We start from the raw sequence: 19,237 nt of genomic DNA on the forward strand, positions 1-19,237 counted from the left end.
TGAAGAACCACAAAGGATGACATTCCACCATTGTGATCTGTTCCTGCCCCACCCTCACTGATCGATTGACCTTATGACAATACACCCTCCCCGCCCTTGTGATAATGTACTTTGGTATATTCCCCCTACCCAAGAAGATATTTTGTAATATTCTCCCCACTCTGGAGAATGTACATTGTGAGATCCACCCCCTGCCCACAAAAAATTGCTCCTAACTCTACCACCTATCCCAAACCTATAAGAACTAATGATAATCCCACTACCCTTTGCTGACTCCTTTTTCAGACTCAGTTGCCTGCCCCCAGGTGAAATAAACAGCCTTGTTGCTCACATAAAGCCCGTTGGTAGACTCTCTTCACACAGACGCATGTGACAATTATATTCGAATCTTTTATTTTCTAAAAGATCTACATATGCCTTCCAGCTTAAGAAATAACACATTATTCCTGTATCTTTAAATTCTCCAGGTTCTTCTTCCTATTCTCAACAACCTACTACCCCGAAGAGGTGGTAGCCACAATCCTGAATGTTGTGTTAATCATTCTCTTGCTTTACTTTATAATTTTAACACATGGGTATGTGTCCCTAAACAATATATTGTTTAATTCTGTCTATTTTAACCTTTATAAAATGAAATAAAACTGTATGCAATGGATGAGGGATCCAGTAGCTCTGTCAGAGGCCTTTGAACCAGAGCAACTCCATCTTGAATAAGGGCTGGGTAAATGAGGCTGAGACCTCCTGGGCTGCATTCCCAGGAGATTAGGCATTCTTAGTCACAGGATGAGATAGGAGGTTACAAGATATGGGTTATAAAGACCCTGCTGATGAAACAGGATGCAGTAAAGAAGCGGTCAAAACCCTCCAAATCCAAGATGGCAATGAAAGTGACCTCTGGCTGTTCTTGCTGCTATTTATACACTAATTATAATGTATTGGCATGCGAAAGACACTCCCACCAGCACCATGATGGTTTACAAATGCCATGTCAACATCAGGAAGTCACCCTAGATGGTTTAACAAGGGGAGGAGCCCTCAGTTTTAAGGAAATCTCCACCCCTTTCCCAGAAAATTCATGAATAATCTACCCCTTGTTTATCATATGAGCGAGAAATAACCATAAAAATAGCCAACCAGCAGCCCTTGTGGCTGCTGTGCCCATGGAGTAGCCATTCTTTTATTCCTTTACTTTCTTCATAAACTTGCTTTCACTTTACTCTGCGGCCTTCCCCCAGATTGTTTCTTGTGGAAAATCCAAGAACCCTCTCTTGGGGCCTGGATCGGAACCCCTTTCTGGTAACATCTTGCTGAGAAACCATGAAGGGACGATACTGGAGAGACCACTGACCCAAGAGAAATAGACTGCAGCACCAGTTGACCAACTTTGGGTAAGTGGTGGGGCATTTTATCCAGGATAATGGATGGAATTGGGTTAGAGGCCCAAATTAGGAGAGTTAGAGTCCCTCCTAAGACACAGGGAGTTGGAGGCCCCTCTTAGTAAAGAACAAGAACACTTGTTCAAACTTGGGTTCAAGGCCCAACTTAGGAAGGTTAGAGGCCACCCTCGGTAAGAGCCTTCTCGGTTAAAAATGGATTCAGCACTGCAGGATGTTAACCGCCGTTCTCTTTGGATTAATTTGCCATGTCCTCTTTGCTGATGGCTGTGGGTGACAGGATTAGGTATGTGCGGGATCATGGGACCTGGGGAGCTTTTTTTTTCCTCCCCCAAAGGGGGAAGCTTGAGAGCTGATGGGACTGCTGGAAAAGATCCCTTTTTGACAAGCAGCTGCCTGAACTTTTGATTCAGTGTCGCTCTGATGGATGAGTCTTTATCTGGCTTTCGTGAGGTCTTCACCTCTGCAATGCACCACAGGCAATGCTCTTCTCCCTTCCCTTTCCTCTCTCTCTTTCTCGCCTTTCCCTTGTCTATCTTCTCTGTCACTCTGGGTGACTTATCTACTCTTTCATCTTGCTGACAAAAGGGTAAGAATTTACCAGTCAGGCTTCTGGTCTCTCCCTCTCTATGCAAATCAGTTGAGTGAATGGTAAAAATCAGTGTCTCCTCTGCAAGGTTTTGATGAATGGGAAAAAGGATTTGTGAGGCTAGTCTTAGGCTGTGACGAATCTTGTGTACTTTGTGCTGTAAATTTGTCTTTCTGTGTCATTCTGTCATAAAAGGGGTATCATAGGATGGAATGTGGCCCTAGGACCCCTGTAAGCCCACTATTCCACCTGGCCCAGCAAACTGATCAGTTGACAACTTTGCTGCAGGTCACTAAAACAAAAACTGGATGAGGATTCCCCCTCGTCTTATTTTATACCCTTGGGAGCTTGATCTTGTGACCATGTAGGGGTACTTTCTCTTGGTTTCCACCATCCCTGTGAGTAATGTTTTACAACCAAAATATATAAAAGAGCTCTATTTAATTGGCTTAAAGAAAAATAAGCACTTAAATAAAATATTTCACCAGAAAAATTAAAATGTTAATGCTTTTTTGTTCACATGACTTTAGTCATCTTTGGAAAAGCAAGGCAGTTTTAAAGATTATTGGTAAAATAAAAATGTCTTGGAAATTTAGACATTTGGTCTAAATTAGGCAAGTCAGATACTATGTTTACTAAACTACTTCTTTGACTTTTGGTAATTGTTCAATTTACTTTCTTTGGAGCCATTAGTGTCTACATAAGGCCTGGGAACATATGGAGTTAGCCATGCCCCTAGCTATGCTGGAAGGAGTCAGACCTCATCTGCACTTTTTTCTGGTGCCCTAAGCTCTACACCTGGTAGACAAATAAAATCACTTACCAGGTTCTTCACCAAAAATAAAAGTTGCTAGGAGTTAACATTACACCATATGTAACTGACATTACTGGAGAAACACTTTTACATGCACTGTGTGTAAGGAAAGTATAATGTGTATTTGGTAAAAGATTATAAGAAGGCATGGGAAAGCAGTCTGTGTTTGCCTGGTTTGGAGGTTTAAAGAGTTGTTCTCAGGAGAAAACAGAAGGTCTAAGCAAGTTGTGGAAGGTTTGTGAAAGATTAATCTTGTAAAAGCCATTCTCTGTGTGAACATATTGGCTAAAGTTAAAGGAGTATTATTCAGTTTTTCCATAAATTGAACATTGGAATAAAAGCACAACAGGGTTCTCTTGGAGCATTGGTGTACTCTTTAACAAAAAAAAAATGTAAAGGGTTATAAAAGGTTTATGAAAACCTTAAATTATGGTCAAACTGATTGAAGTAAGAAAAATTTGTCTATAAAGTTTTACTAGGAATTGAATTTGACATCAATAGTACACTCACGAAAAGGTGAAATTTGGCTTTCTCTCTTGAACAAGATTTTCAAGTAATATTAAAAGATAATGAAAGATTTTTGTTTGCCTTTTAAATAAACTACAGGAAAAAGAAGGGAAAGGAAAGAGACAGATAGTTTGAAGAGCTAAATCTTCCCTCTATCACTGAGTAAAGCTTTTTGCCTTTTTAAAATTGTTGAGTTAACATTTTGGCTACATAAATGACTTATAGTGACCTGGAATTTTATTTTATGATATCAAGTGTTTTAAACCTTTGATATTTGACCAACTTTCCAAGATCAGATTCTAAATATGTCTTTTTCTGACCTGATTAATCCTTTTAGATGGTAAAAATGCTAAAGTCCAAAAAAGACTTATTCGGCTTATTTGGTATATTAAAATCATACAGGAAGCATTGTCAAGTATGAAATGGTGTTTGACTTTCTTTAGACAATATTTGTGTAAATATGTTATTGGTATGCATTCTAAAATTATGGGAAATTCCTATAATGACTTAGTGTATGTTATCGGTGACTTAGTGTATGTTATCAGTAATAATTATAATTGTTATGTAAAATTGTATGCTACAGAAGTAATGAAATTTCCTTGTCAATTGTGTCTTTGACTGTGGCTTTTCTTTTTTTTTTTTTTTTTGAGATGGAGTCTCGCTCTGTCGCCCAGGCTGGAGTGCAGTGGCCGGATCTCAGCTCACTGCAAGCTCCGTCTCCCGGGTTCACGCCATTCTCCTGCCTCAGCCTCCCGAGTAGCTGGGACTACAGGCGCCCGCCACCTCGCCCGGCTAGTTTTTTGTATTTTTTAGTAGAGACGGGGTTTCACCGTGTTAGCCAGGATGGTCTCGATCTCCTGACCTCGTGATCCGCCCGTCTCGGCCTCCCAAAGTGCTAGGATTACAGGCTTGAGCCACCGCGCCCGGCCTGACTGTGGCTTTTCTAAGACATTTTTTGTCATTCAGAGACAATTATTGTCTTATTTTAATCCTCTTCAAAAGAAGGTTTATAACCAGCTATAGGATGCTGACAATTACTCTTAAATGTGAGTGTCTGATAACTTTGGAAAGCATGCCATTAAAATAGAGAGGAAAAAAAAGCTTCCAAGACTCTTTTGGAAAACTAATGTGTTCTTAAATATTGAGCAAAACAGAAATTAATTGCACACACTAATGAAAGACTGAAATAATCTTTTTATGACTTTTGCATAAAATGTTGCTGATCCTTTCTGTTTTGTTTTCCAAGTCAAGCAAACTTTTCTTTTGAACTATTTACAACTTTTAACAGTTGAGTAAAATATACTCCTGGAAACAAAATTTGGAGCATATTTCTTTCTCTACCTGATTTCTCCAAAAATCAAAAACTATTTGTGAGTATTCTTAACTTATGGCTATATGTTAATAGTTATTTGCATATAAGTGCAATAAAGATCTGTTTTCTTTTGTAACAGGACACAATTGGAGAAATTGGTTTTTACTAAGGCTTTGAATGGAATGGCTTGCTTTCAAATATAAAAAAAAAACTGCCTTAAGGAATCAAAGTTGACTTATAGAGCTAATAAAAGGCTCTTGGAAAATCTGGCTTTTTTTTTTTTTTTTTTTTTTTGAGACAGAGTCTGGCTCTGTCACCCAGGCTGGAGTGCAGTGGCCGGATCTCAGTTCACTGCAAGCTCCGCCTCCCGGGTTCCCGCCATTCTCCTGCCTCAGCCTCCCAAGTAGCTGGGACTACAGGCACCCGTCACCTCGCCCGGCTAGTTTTTTTTTTTTTTGTATTTTTAGTAGAGACGGGGTTTCACCGTGTTAGCCAGGATGGTCTCGATCTCCTGACCTCGTGATCCGCCCGTCTCGGCCTCCCAAAGTGCTGGGATTACAGGCTTGAGCCACCGCGCCCGGCTGGAAAATCTGGCTTTATACCTTGTCTATGCAGTCCCTGTACAGGCTTCCTGCCATGTGGTAAGTAAAGAATCTCACTTTGTGACAGGTCCAGAAGCCCTAAGTTATATTGGGACCTTGAGAGGAGAGAAATTTACCCAACTCATACAGGTAATTGAAGACATAAACCCATGACTGGGCAAGGCTTTAAAAAGTCAAATATAAGATTCCTTATGGAACAAGATTCCATCAAAGCCAATTTTTTTTTGTAAAAAGAGCCTATATGGAGAATAATTATTCTTGCTGCACTTCATGCAAATGATCATGCCAAGTATAATAAGACTAAGGCTTATTTTTCAAACAAATAAGTCCTACCATTATTTGTTTTTAATAAAAATGGGGACTGGAGAGAGAAAAATTATGTTTCAAAAACTATGGTACACTTGTTATTAGATTCTAGTCTCATTCATTGTTTTTTTTTTTTTTTTTCCTGCAATCTAGACTGACCCTGCTTATTTCAGTGATCCAACCAGTGATCTCTGGTCACAGCTCAGAACAAATAATAGAGATGGGTAACATAAGAAAAATCTGGATCAGGGCACATATTGGAATCTGTTAGCAACCCTATATCAGCTTAGTTCCAATAGTTGCCCAGTTAATGGAATGCCTTATGTATTTGGGATAAAGTATTAGTCCATTCTCACACTGCTATAGAGAAATACCCAAGACTGGGTAATTTATAAAGCAACAAGGTTTCATGGCTCACAGTTCTGCAAGCTGTACAGGAAGCATGGCAGCATCTGCTTCTGAGGAGGCCTCGGGGAGTTTTTAGTCTTAGTCTAAGATAAAGAGGGAAAGGCATCTTACATGACAGGAGCAGGAGAAAGAGAGAGAGGGAAGAGGTACCACACACTTTTAAACAACCAGATGTCATGAGAACTCACCCACTATCACAACCAAGGAGGATGATGCCAAACCATTCATGAGAAACTGCCCCCATGATCCAATCACCTCCCATCAGGCCCTACCTCCAACTTTGGGGATTACAACTGGACATGAGATTTGGTGGGGACACAGATGCAAACCATATCAGATAATTTTACTTATTTTGCTTTACTATTGTGGAATATATTCCTGTCGTACTCCTTGTGTAGGAATGCAGAATAAGCTTACTCACCGTTTTCTTAAATTGAACATTTGCCAGTCTTCCAGATATCACCTTTTGTTGGAACTCAGAGTTATGAATGGCCCTCACTATACTGATGCTTTCTGACTGAGTTCCTCTCTACCCTGAATACAAAAGACCTTAATAGTTAGACGAGAATATCATTACCGCTATTTAGCCTGAAGAAGCTACAGAAGAGGAATCTTCCTATCTCTACAACCCTTAGGATTAAGAGTCCTCTGGTAAAAAGGAGTGGGGAAATACATCAGAGGCATTGGAAGCAGAGCAACGTTAACTTGAATAGGGGCTGGGTAAAATGAGGCTGAGACCTGCTGGGCTGCATTCCTGGGAGGTTAAGGTATTTTAAGCTCCTGGGATCTGAGATGAGATAGGAGGTCACAAGATACAGGCCACAATATCCCTGCTCATATAACAGGATGCAGTATAAAAGCCGGCCAAAACCTGCCAAAACCAAGATGGCGACAACAGTGACCTCTAGTTTTCCCAACTGCTCATTATGTACTAATTATAATACATTAGCATGCTAAAAAACACTCCCACCAGCGCCATGGCAGTTTGCAAAGGCCATGGGAACGTCTGGAAGTTATCCTGTATGGTCTATGCCGGGGAGAAACCCTCAATTACAAGAAATTCTTGCCCCTTTCCCAGAAAGCTCATGAATAATCCACCCCTTGTTTAGCATATGATCAAGACATAACCATAAAAATAGCCAAGAAGCAGCCCTTGGGGTGCTCTGCCTATGGAGTAGCCATTTTTTTCTTTTTCTTTTTCTTTTCTTTTTTTTTTTTTTTTTTTTTTTTTTTTTTTTTTTCAGAGTGTCACTCTATTGCCCAGGCTGGAGTGCAGTGGCGCAATCTTGGCTCTCTGCAACCTCCACTTTCCAGGTTCAAGTGATTCTCATGCCAAGGCCTCCTGAGTAGCTGGGATTACAGGCGTGCTACTTGAATAGGGGTTGGGTAAAATAAGACTGAGACCTGCTGGGCTGCATTCCCGAGAGGTTTGGCAGGAATAGGGGTAAATAGGGGTAATTATATTTTTAGTAGAGATGGGGATTCATCATGTTGGCCAGGGTGGTCTCGAACTCCTGATCTCAGGTGATCCGCCTGTCTCGGCCTTCCAAAGTGTTGGCATTATGGGCGTGAGCCACTGCGTCCAGCCTCTTTACTCTCTTGATAAACTTGCTTTCATTTTACTCTGTGGACTCGTCCCAAATTTTCTTTTCTTTTCTTTTTTTTTTAAGACAACGTCTTGCTCTGCCACCCAGGCTGGAGTGCAATGGCGTGATCTCGGCTCACTGCAACCTTTGCCTCCCGGATTCAAGCGATTCTCCCGCCTCAGCCTCCTGAGTAGCTGGGACTCCAGGCGCAGGCCACCGTGCCCAGCTAATTTTTAAAAATATTTTTAATAGAGACAGGGTTTCACCATGTTGGCCAGGATGGTCTCGATCTCTTGACCTTATGATCCACCCGCCTCGGCCTCCCAAAGTGCTGGGATTACAGGCCTGAGCCACCGCGCCCAGCCTCATCCCAAATTCTTTCTTGCTCAAGATCTGAGAACCCTCTCTTGGGGTCTGGTTCGGGACCCTTTCCAGTAACAGCTCCACAGACATCATCAGATGGTTTAATTTTGCCAATCTGATGGTAATCAATGTCTTCTCCTTGCCTGATTACTGTGAGGTTGTTTATCTTTTCTTATACTTTTTGGCCATTTACATTTCTTTTTCTGTGGATTCCCCACCATCTTTGTGTATTTTTAGGAATGGATCCATCCCATCCCCATTGATATATGTGCAATGCCAATTTTGTCATACATCAAGTTTTCATACACACATAGGTCTTTGTCGGGGGGGCCTTCTATCATGTTGAACTAATATACTTGATCAGATCTGTTCCAATACCAGTATCTTCATTATTATGTCTTTATAATAAGCCTTCCTATGATGTAGGACAAGTCCCCTCCTACCCTATCCACCTTCAACCTTCTAGGATTTTGAATGGAATTGCTTTGAATCTATAGCTTCATTGGGCGAGAACTGAGGGGTTTTTTTTGTTTGTTTTTTTGTTTTTGTTTTTTTAAATAATATTGAGTCTTCTATCTAACACCATGTTTTGCTTTTCCATTTCTTTGGATTTTCTTTAATGCTTTTCAGTAAGGGTTTGTAATTTTTCACTTCACAATATAGCTTGGAGATTGTTCCAGATCACATATAGAGAGCTGTTTATTCTCTAAAGAGCTTCATGGTGTTTCCATGTGTGGAATTTATTTTACCAGGCCCCTAATGATATCCTTTGAGGATATCTATGATCTTTTTATACTACAACAATGCTTCAGAGGATATCCTTGAACTTAGTTATTTGAGCACCATTCTAAATTTATCTGTAGGAGAAACTGCTAGAAGAAAGATTACTGGGTCAAAGGGTATTTGCACACTGTGAGCGAACACACCCTCCCTTCCAGAGAGGCTGTGCCATAAAATCACTCTCCTTAAGGTCAACAAATACAATCAGGCTTTCATTGGATTTCCATTCTCCTTGTCTTCTTTGCATCATCAGAGACTTCACCATAGCCTCCTTTTGGAAATTCTCTTTAGTTTCTGTGGCTCTGCATAAAGGACAAGACATTCTTTATTAAACCATTCATTCATGTGTTGGCTTATGCATTTACTCACTCATTTCATAGTTAAGTGCTTGGAACTGGGGAGTCCACCAGGGGGCCCTCCTATCTTATTTATCAAGTAAAATATTGCCTAATCGTTCAGTATATGCCTGTCTCCATGTAACTGAAAGCATTCATTGCCAAAACAGGAGAGTAAATGTTCAGAGTTGGGGAAACTGAGGCATAGGGAAATTAACTGGCTTGATAGAGTGTAAGACACACGTGTACATGGCCTCAGGGGAGACTTCTGTGGAAAGGCATGGCTTCCTCGGAGAGGGAACGCCCTTGCCCTCCTGGTTTTCTGCAGGTGTGAGGACCATAAAGAAACCTATTCACCTGGTCTGTCCTTGCAGCTGCCAGTCCTGATCTCCACCTGTCCCGAGCTGCTCAGAACGTGGGCAGCACCATCCAGGAGCCACGAGCATGGGCCAATGGCCAGGGAGGCTGGATCTGTCTGCCAAGTTTCCACTTTTCCATCTTCGCAGCTTCTTCGAAGCTCTGTGGAGACTCTCCCCACTCCCACCCCTCGGCAGTGGGACGTCACCATCGGAGCCGGCTGGTCGCTACCCCTGGGAACAGAATTCAAAGTTTGCAATACCAATCTCTGCCCTTGTGGGATGACTGGGCAGCCCGACCCAAAATAGTTGGGAAAGGCGGGATGTTAGGGCCGCGGTGGGAAAAATCACAGTGCTGCTAATGACATGCTGTGCTTATCTGGAACTGAGTGTCTTGCAGACTTTAACCGAGGTCACATTGCTTTTTCCAGCAATAACTAAACAGACCCAGCGAGTGGTGGTGACAGGCCCAGGGAGAGAGAAAGAATTACCAAATCGGGGAGGGCACAGGCCATGCTGCCTCCCCTGCCAGGCATTCCAGGAAATATTTCTTCCCGTTTTAGGACCTACCCGTGACTGAGAATATGGGAATTTGGGAATATTCAGGAAGCCTTTAGGGGTTTTGATCCAGACACCCTTGTGTAGATGTGAGCTCCTAGGGAGTTTTAGGATGGGTTTGGGGGGCTAAGAGAGAGACCTTGGGGAGGGGACTCAGTCTTTCTGGAAGGTGGCTTTGACTTCTGACCCGCAATCTCAGGTCTGATGAAGTCCCCCAGGGCTGGTTTTTGTTTTTGAAATCTGTTGTTGTTGTTGCCCAACAGGGAAGGATTTTGCCAAAGAGAAAACACTCTGCCTTTTGTTGCTTGGGGGCGCCTAAGGCTGGGATGGAAGAAAATCAGCCACTCTACAAGGACATCTCTTGCTTGCCAAAGTTTCCATCTTTCCTACTCACAATTACAAAGCAGAGGTGAAGTTGATGACAAAGAGCATTAGGAACCTGGGATTTTTATTTTTTCCTATATTTGATTTTTTCCTATTTGGGATTTTTTTTTTTTTTTTTTCCATTTTATTGAGGACTAGCTTGTATTTTCTGGGAGCTGGCCTTGTGAGTCTTTGCCCATCGCCTGCTGCCTTGAGTTGTGAGCCAAGATGGCGGCACCTAACATGTGCTCAGACCTCAACTCCTATTCTTTGGAATTTCCCAGGCCTCCGAGCCTTGGGTCTCACACAATATCTTGGGAAACCCCAGACTCTCTGTGTTACGTTTGATACCACTCCTCCCTATCCCCAGTTTCTGCCTCAAGGAAAATGAGTAATCTCTTTTCTAATCTCCTCCTTCCCTCCTCTTCCCAAGAGGGAAGGAAGATTATACTTGTAATAATGGTAGTTGCAATAAACACTGTGTCTGCTCCACCAACCTTTTTATTAATCATGTGAGAAACTATAGGTTCACAATCACTTCTCCCAAATCCCTGAAATGCAAAAACTCTGAAAACTTCGTTTTCCTCTAAATTTGACACACACAAATTTGACAGAACAATGTGACTTGAACTGTCCTGAGACTGTGGATGGTTTGCCTTCATCCCACTGCAGAATATTCAAGTGTTTGATGAAGGGGTGCCGCCCAAAACCGACTGGGTAAGATGCTCTGTGGGATATTTGCACCTGACTCTGAACACATCTGACCTCCTTGGCTCCAGATAAGAGACCCTGGACCTATCTCTGCTTTATAGATAAGGAAACTAAGGCCCGCTGAAGTTTGGTGGCATCCCCAGGCTGCCTCAAGGTAAGTCAGAGCCAGGACAAGGCCTCCTAGTAGGATGAGCCAGGTGCAGCTGAAAGAGAGGACCAGCCTTCTTTCTACAACTCAGCTGTCTTTGTACAACTTTGCACTATATTGGGCCTCTGAGTTCTGTCTTGGAATTATGTTAAAGATAACTGTTTTCCAGTTCTTCAACACCAAAGCCATCTTGGATGGGGTAAAGAGAAAGAATAAATCTCCCATCATCCATAACTTTTATTTTTTTTGAGATGGGGGTCTTGCTCTGTTGCCCAGGCTGGAGTGCAATGCCACGATCAGCGCTTACTGCAGCCTTGACTGCCTGGGCTCAAGGGATCCTCACACCTCAGCCTCCTGAGTAGCTGGGACTACAGGTGTGTGCTGCCAAGCCCAGCTAATTGTTTTATATTTTGTAGAGACAGGGTCTCACTATGTTGCCCAGGCTGGTTTCAAACTCCTGGGCTCAAGTGATCCTCCCACCTCAGCCTCCCAAAGTGCTGGCATTACAGGTGTGAGCCACCACACCCAGCCCATCATCCACATCTCTTTCTCTTTTGAGTTGTGTGTCCAGCTTTGTGAATTCTGGTCTCTGTCCAGGACTTCCCTTAGTCTGAGGCTCCCAGGCAGGGCAATAAGGAGCCTTCTTTTTTTTATTTTTTATTTTTACTTTTTTTTTTTTTTTTGGAGATGGAGTCTCGCTCTGTTGCCCAGGCTGGAGTGCAGTGGTGCGATCTCGGCTCACTTGCAACCTCCAGCTCCTGGTTCAAGTGATTCTCCTGCCTCAGCCTCCCAAGTAGCTGGGATTACAGGTGCTCACCACCACATGCCCAGCTAATTTTTGTATTTTTAGTAGAGATGGGGTTTCACCATATTGGCCAGGATGGTCTCCATCTCCTGACCATGTGATCCGCCCACCTCAGCCTCCCAAAGTGCTGGAATTACAGGCATGAGCCACTGTGCCCGGCAACAAGGAGCCTTCTCATTGCATTGAGGGAGTCCTTAGCTCATAAGAGTTCTAGAAAGGCCCAGATTCTCTGAAATATGGACGAAGGTCTCATAAGGGCTGCAAAAAATACTGTTGTTTTCTCTGGTATCCCTGCACCAAGGGCTATTTGAGGACAGAGTAACTAAGGAAAGGTCAATCCATGTGCTAGGCCTTGCTCCTGGTGACTGGGAAACTTCCTCATGTCACTTACAGGAATGGAGACAAGCTTATCTCTGGCTTTTCCTGTATCAATAAGCAACCCGGGATGTAGGTTTTGCCAAGCCTCAGATATGTATGCCAAGAACACAAGCAACTCCTGATCTTCTAAGCCTAGCGGAGGCCGCATCTCTAGTTGGTTAAGTAGTGTTGACTTCATATCCTCGTTGTGCGTGTCCTCTGAGTTCCCCCGGATGCTGGAGGCCTGGCAGCCTTTCTCCCTGTACTCACAGGAGGGGTTGGCGTACCCAGTCAGGGCCTCTGTGGAGTGGCTGTTGGGTGCCTCACCTGCCCAGAGGCCTCTCCTTCTGTTCTCATCTCCATTCGTCCTCAGCTCTACCCGAGTGCTGGCCTTGCCCAGCCTGGAGCAAGGCAGCGGGCATCAAGCTTGCACCATCTTCTTCCTCTTCCTTTTGATTCTTTTCATCTGTCCAGTTGTTGGTGCAGCGGATGGGAGGACACTCCAGGCAGGGAAAGGTGAGACCTCTTAGTCTTGCTCTGAATGTCCCAATCAGCATCCCCGTTTTCACATCTCCTGTTTGGCCAGAGACAGACCCTCACAGGAGTGATAACAAAACCAAAAAATCCAGCTACAGCATGGAGGTGAGGGACCGCTCGGAGAGAACAGGGCAGAGCAGGGAGAAAAGAAGCAAAAAAAAAGGGGAACGCTGTTATCATCAGAGCAGACTTCTGCTTCTCTGGCCAAATCCTTCCCCTGCTAGTGATATGGTAAGTTTCCAGAGCAAGCGGGGCTGACGCAGAGTCTAGGATGGAGACTGGGCCCCAACCAGGGCCAGCTCTGGAGCAGCCTGGATTAGGGATCAGGATGGGAGGGCGGCCTATGGGCCTTGTTTAGAAAAAATATTTGTGTATGATTGAGAAAATGTCAAGTTTTCGTATCAAGGAATGAGAGGCCTGATAGAGATTGAGGAGTGCTTCCAGCCAGCCCTGGCCCACCACTGTACTCTGTGCTATTCTCTGGAAAATGGAAATCTTCCGGGCAGGGGCTCCTTCCTAACCTTTAGATCACAGAGCTCTCAAGACCCTGAACGAAACAGTGGACCATCACCTTCCAAAGATGTGTGTGCGCGCGTGCGTGCACACACACACACACACACACACAAAATTTGGCATTTTGTTATAGGGGGCTCACAGATTCCCCCAAACCTGAGTCCCCTATGATGCATGGGGTGTCTCAGGTCTGCCACTGTTTGGAGACCTGACCCGTCGGGGTTGGCTACAGGGGATCCCTGAGGCCTTGGAGCCCATCCCTCTGCTACCAAGGGACTAGGAGCGCTCAGCCTTGCTGGGCACCCCCATTCTGTGGGGGGCATCCTCGTCCAGGGTTCGCAGCCCCTCCGCCTCTGGACGGACCTCCAGACTCACGGAATCGGCCCCACCCCCACTCTCAGTCTGGCGGGCTCCCCAGGGGGCAGGAGGAGGCGGCCGCTGGATTTCCCTGCGGCGCGGCGCGGGGCACACACGGTTAATCCTCCGCGGCTGCTGTTTGGACGAAAAGCGCTGGGGGTGTTGGAGGCTCCTCGCTGCTCACATCTGGCTGGGCTTCGCTCCTTGCGCGTCTGTCCCACTTTCTTCGTCTCTTCCTTTACTTTCGAGAAACCGCGCTTCCGCTTCTGGTCGCGGAGACCTCGGAGACCGCGCCGGGGAGACGGAGGTGCTGGGGGGAGACCCGTGGCTGCTCGCACCGCCCCCCACCCTCCTCTTCTGCACCGTGGTCCCCCCGGAGGACCTTCTCCCCTGCTCTGTCTCCTTCGGCGAGACCGTGCGTCGCCCCGGACCTGGCCGGGAGGAGGCTTGGCCGCCGGGAGATGCTCTAAGAGCGGCGCGGGAGGAGCGGCCGGCGGGACGGAGGTAGGTGGCCCAGCCGGGGGACCCAGCGCCGCCCCGCCCCTGTCCTCGTGGCTCCAGCCTGGTGGCCAGGGCGGGGATGGCAGACACCTGGGCCGGGACGGACGGGGAGCGCCGTAGGAGGGGCCGGGTTGGCGGCGGTGGCGCAGGGGCAGAAAGACCCGGGGTTTCGGGGGCAGCCCTGGCGGCCGGCTATGGCTCAGCCCCCGCCATAGGCGCCTCTGCGCAGGGGGGTCGTGATGGTCCCAGATCTCCCTGACTCTGGAGAAGCCCGGCTCTTCTGCACATGGATACTAACGGGAGTAATTGCACCTTCCCCCCAGTTTTTTGTGGGGTGTTTATCTTGCTTCACTGTTCTCTGGTGCCTTTCTGAGGGTGTGGAAGGAAGAGGAATGGTACTAATGCTCGCGGCTGCACCTGGTGGGGATGGCTTCACCCCACTCCATGTCACCGGGACCACCTGACCGCCGGGTCTGTCCAGTCCTGTCTGTGGCCAACCTGGATCCTTCACGGAATAGGAAGCGCTGACTTTGGCCCTCGCATCTGACAGCCTTGGTGTCCTGGAGGGGGTCCAGCTTGGGCAGGAAAAAACAATGCTGCTTCCCCGGGGCCCTCCTGGGAAGCTAAGCTGCCTGTGCCACTGGGAGTGGCCCCTGGCCTGGGGCTGGAGCATCTGAACCGCCCGGGAGCTTCTGGCCAGGGCTTCTCCTCCGGTGTAGGTGTGGTCCCCACCGTTAGCCCGGGCCTCGCGGGGTCCAATTCCCGGGCCACACTCTTCCAGCCCCAGAAAGCCAGATTATCTTCTATGAACCCTTGGGCCGCCTCATCCCTGCTTGGGAGGGAGGGAGGAAGCCGCCCCCCTCTGTGAGGTGTTCCTGACTCTTCTACCCCACCTAGTTTCTAGGAAAGGCAGTAACATAACGTGCTGGGAGCTTTCTGGTCCTGAGCTTTGAACATGAGAAATGCCGTGAGAAACTGTTTTCTCCTCCGCTGGCCACTTCACGGCCCCAGGGGAGCATGTGACGTCCTTACAGGCTGCCCGGCCTCTGCTTTTTATAGTGCTGGAAAGTACACGCTGCCTGGCGGGCTGTGCAGCCATGAACAGCCACAGATAGACGCACTTGGCTGTTGTGTGTGCCGCAGGGAGCGGGAGGACTTGGGAGGACATGCTCCAGGAGGCCTGTCCGGCACCTGCCAACCAGGGAGGAGGGAACCAAGACAGGGAGACGGGAGCCGAGGGCTGAGGACAAGCGGAAGCTTCCCCACCCTCCCTCTTAGACCTGTGGAGCTGGAGAGGCCCCTAGAGACCACCCAACAACAACAGTGGCACTCATCATCTTCATCAGCTTCATCATCATCATCATCATCATGATGTTAGCCACAGGTTTGTGTGTCTGCTTCTCACATGGCAGGTGCTGAACATTATATTAATAATTATAATAGTTATTATAATAGTTAATTCTCAACACTTCTATCAAGGGAATTCTCACTTGTGGGAAGAGCAGAGCTGCAGAGCTGCAAAGCTCAAGAGGCTCACGGCTTGCCTGAGGTCCTAGAGACAGGGATGGAGAACTCCAGACTCCAATCTGTGTCTTTATCCCAAGTGTGTTGTATGTTTCTTCTTCTTCTTTTTTTTTTTTTTTTGAGACAGTGTTTTGCTTTTGTCACTCAGGCTGGAGTACAAGGCCAAATCTCGGCTCACTGCAACCTCTGCCTCCCAGGTTCAAGCGATTCTCCTGCCTCAGCCTCCCAAGTAGCTGGATTAGAGGCGTGTACCACCACGCCTGGCTAATTTTGTATTTTTAGTAGAGACGGGGTTTCTCCATGTTGGTCAGGCTGGTCTCAAACTCTTGACCTCAAGTGATCCACCAGCTTCAACCTCCCAAAATGCTGGGATTACAGGAGTGAGCCACAGCGCCTGGCCTCCAGGGCGTATACTTTTAACCTTCCTATCTGGTGTTGGGAACATGGTGCTCAGCGGGCCAAACTGAGGCTGGGAACTACTCTCTTCCAGCTGCCAACAGAGAATGCCCAGGGGCAGGAAGGACACAGGTCTGCTACCCAGGGACTCTCGACTTTTCCTCCTGTCTCCCTCTCCTCCTTTTGTGTCGCCAAGGGTGGTGTCCCCAGTGAGCTTGTTCAGGGAGGCAGGAAGCCCTAGATGGGTGCTCTGCGGCCACAGGACACCACTGCCCCTCCCAGGCAGGTGCAGCCAGCTGGCGAGGGATGTCCTCCCAAGTGGGAACAGAGAAAGCCCAGGCTGTCCCAGGAAGGCTGTGGGTTCCCTCCTTGTTCCTAGGAAGTGACCCCCCTGTTCAGGGCAACCAGGACAACAGAGTGTTTTTGGAACATGCTCCTTTCTGTTCTTCTTCCTGGTGCCTCCCCCCAGCTGTAATTAGCATGACTCATAAACCAGATATTCTGGCATTGAACTTTGCTCATCTAAACAAAGATGAAAAGGATTTCGTAGATACAGTTGTGCGCGGGGCCTGGAGCTTCCCGTTTGTGTCTTGTCCTGATGGGTTCCAGTTCCTGGGATCGGGGGCTGTGGCTCAGGTTCCAGAACCTTAGGGAAGGGGCGGGGGTGATGGACACCAGGAAGGGCAGGAAGAAGGAGCAGGTTACACCACCCCCTGGACAGTCCCACCTCTGCCTGACAATCAGTAACCTCTAGAGATATTCAAGTGGGGGCACTACCTCGTGGGCCACAGGCCATTTCCCCTGTTAACCTGCTGAAAATGGCCTGCTGGTGTCACGGGGCACAAGGCAGCTCTCTGGACAGGACGCTGCCCCGCTGACCCCTTCATGCAGGGTGAGAACTCCCTGCCCGCTTCAGAGAGCAGTCTGGAAGAAACAGCGATGCCAGCTCAACAATGGGTTTCTTTCAGGCTCTCTTGGGGCAGCCCAGCAGCCGCTCTCATGAGCCGAGGATCCTTGAGGTCCTGTCCTGGGGTCTATGCTGGGGTCCTTGCCTGGAAGGGTCAGTGCTGAGCTTAAACAGGGACGTGCAGGAGCAGGGCATGCTCACTCCTTTCCTCCTTCCCGAGCCCCGCAGTGAGATACTCCAACTGCCGCCGCTGCAGCCTCTGGTTCTCCGGGTGAGGCATGTGGTGTTAGCAGGAAGGGAGGGGGGAGGGGCTTCGGGGCCATGTGGGAAGGATCTTTATCTCTGGGTCCTTGTCAAGGTCACGGCTGTGTGACACTTGTGCTGGGGTGATATGAGTGGCTTTTGGCACATCAGCACCGCTGCAGCTACCTGTTCTTGCCCACACTTGATTTCCAGAGCTGGGCTTGGCATCTGAATGTGGTTCAAAGGGGGATGGTCTCTGGCAGGGGCACAGGGACCCCCACAGTCCCCACTGTACACTGGGGCACCCCTATCTTGCCTCTGAGGCTCCCTGGAGCTAAGCCCTTCTCCAGCCTCAGACGGGGCTGGCACAGACTGCAGGCCCCTCCCTGGGCCCCCATCCTGTCCAGGACAGCCGTCGGGACGGCTGTGGCTGGGCCTGTGTCTGCCCATCTCCCTGGCTCCTGTAGGAATTTTCCTTGACACGAGACAGAGTAGAGCAGGAGACGGCAGGCAGGGAGGCAGGAGTCGAGGGAGGAGGAGAAGAGGCAGACGGGCCGGTGGGGCATGGGGAAGTCAAGTTCTTGGTGCCCTGTGCTGGGTCAAATGTTGCTTTTGGCCACGGCTAAAGCCATACTTGGTGGAATGCCCCAAACCCTACGCTTTGGGTTGTACCCATCCCCCTCAGCAAGACATCTGGATACCAGCCGCCCTCTGCCCTGGGGAGTAGGGAAGGAAAAGGACCGCGACTGGGAGAGCTGCCAGCCCTGGGTGGGTTCGAGGTGGATGCAGGTCAGAAGGTGGGCAGGGCCCCCCATCTCTGCGCACAGGTTCCTGGGGCTGGTCTTCACAGCTGGGGACAGAGGTGTGTTCAGAAAACGCTTGGACCCTTTCTCCTTGTAAAGAGTCTAAAGTGAGAGATGGAAGGATCTGGGTGGGTTAGGGGGTGACCACAGGTCTCTCGCGTCTTCTGGCATTCAGGGGAGCCACCTCCTCCATGAAAGGATAACGATGAGGGCAAGACTCATGGTCCTGTGGGTCCTCCCTGTGTGGTACATGAACTCAGATTCCTCTGCAACCCAGAGCTCGGGTCTGCTTCTGCCCATTAGAGGGCACTGGCCGGGAGAGAAAAGCATCTGTACCCCTGCACGTGGGCCTTTCTGTCCCTTCTTCAGAGCTTGCCAGCATGCTGGTCTCTCTTCACTCTATAAAAGCAGTGCCCTAAAAATGCACATCCGATGGGCCACACTGCCCAAGCCCCTCACATTTTAAGGTGTGCATGTGTATGTTCCTGGTTATCCCATGCCTAAATCCAAAGGAATTAAACTCCAGTGGTGTATTTTAAGATGCCAGCAGGCTGGCACCAGGGATATCTTAGCACCTTGCATCAAGGACGATGGTTACCCTGGTGCCTGGTACCATACCTGGCATGTAGTGGGCGCCCAGTAATCCTCTGTTGAATGATGAACACAAGGGCTCAGCCACTGGATACAGTCCTCAAAGCCAAAGGCTGCTGCAGCCGTTCCACCTGTAAACAAGTAAGCAAATCGGTGGGTGCCATAACCCAACTGTCATAACTCATGAGAGCGGTTTGCTGGGCTGCCCCAAGAGAGCCAGCGGGTGGGAACGGTTGCTGCACCATGACTTGGGAGGAGGAGCCTATGCTCTCTGGCATCTTTCTGGCCACCCCGCGGGGTGAAGTGTAATGTGCTTTGCTGTCGGACACACCTAGATCGAATCTGAGCTCCAGCACTTCCCCACTGTGGAACCTGGGGCAGGCGGCTCCATCGCTCTGAGTCTGTTTGCACATTCTAAGGATCAGGTATTCTAAGGATCAAGCTCAGTGGTGTAAGGAAGGCACCACGCCCACAGCCTGGCTCTCAGTGGTGGCTTTTCAGGGGTAGCAGGGCTTTGTCAGAAGCAACCTCTGATAAGCATTGGGCTACTCCTAGGTCCAGGAACATGCCA

At 47.9% G+C, this 19,237-nt stretch overlaps 1 protein-coding gene across 5 annotated transcripts in view; it reads left to right on the forward strand.

Annotated features, from left to right (window-relative positions):
• Positions 1-1,157: 1,157 nt before the first annotated feature.
• C1QTNF1 (C1q and TNF related 1) overlaps positions 1,158-19,237 on the forward strand; it is a 37,110-nt gene continuing 19,030 nt past the window's right edge. Inside the window, exons 1-2 of one of the 5 annotated variants that reach the window (XM_021928079.2) lie at positions 12,693-12,810; positions 13,951-14,205. Coding sequence is in view for 2 of the 5 variants with exons in the window: in XM_017951041.3 (XP_017806530.2) it covers positions 12,528-12,810 (283 nt within the window). In the remaining 3 variants the exon portion in view is untranslated. Of the gene's footprint in view, positions 1,389-12,045; positions 12,811-12,834; positions 14,206-14,396; positions 15,170-15,480; positions 15,587-19,237 lie in introns of those variants that run through there. The other 4 variants (XM_017951042.3, XM_017951044.3, XM_017951041.3 and 1 more) reach the window with 4 other exon arrangements.

The sequence above is a fragment of the Papio anubis genome, chromosome 17 (genome assembly GCF_008728515.1).
Source record: "Papio anubis isolate 15944 chromosome 17, Panubis1.0, whole genome shotgun sequence".
Lineage (NCBI taxonomy): Eukaryota > Metazoa > Chordata > Mammalia > Primates > Cercopithecidae > Papio > Papio anubis.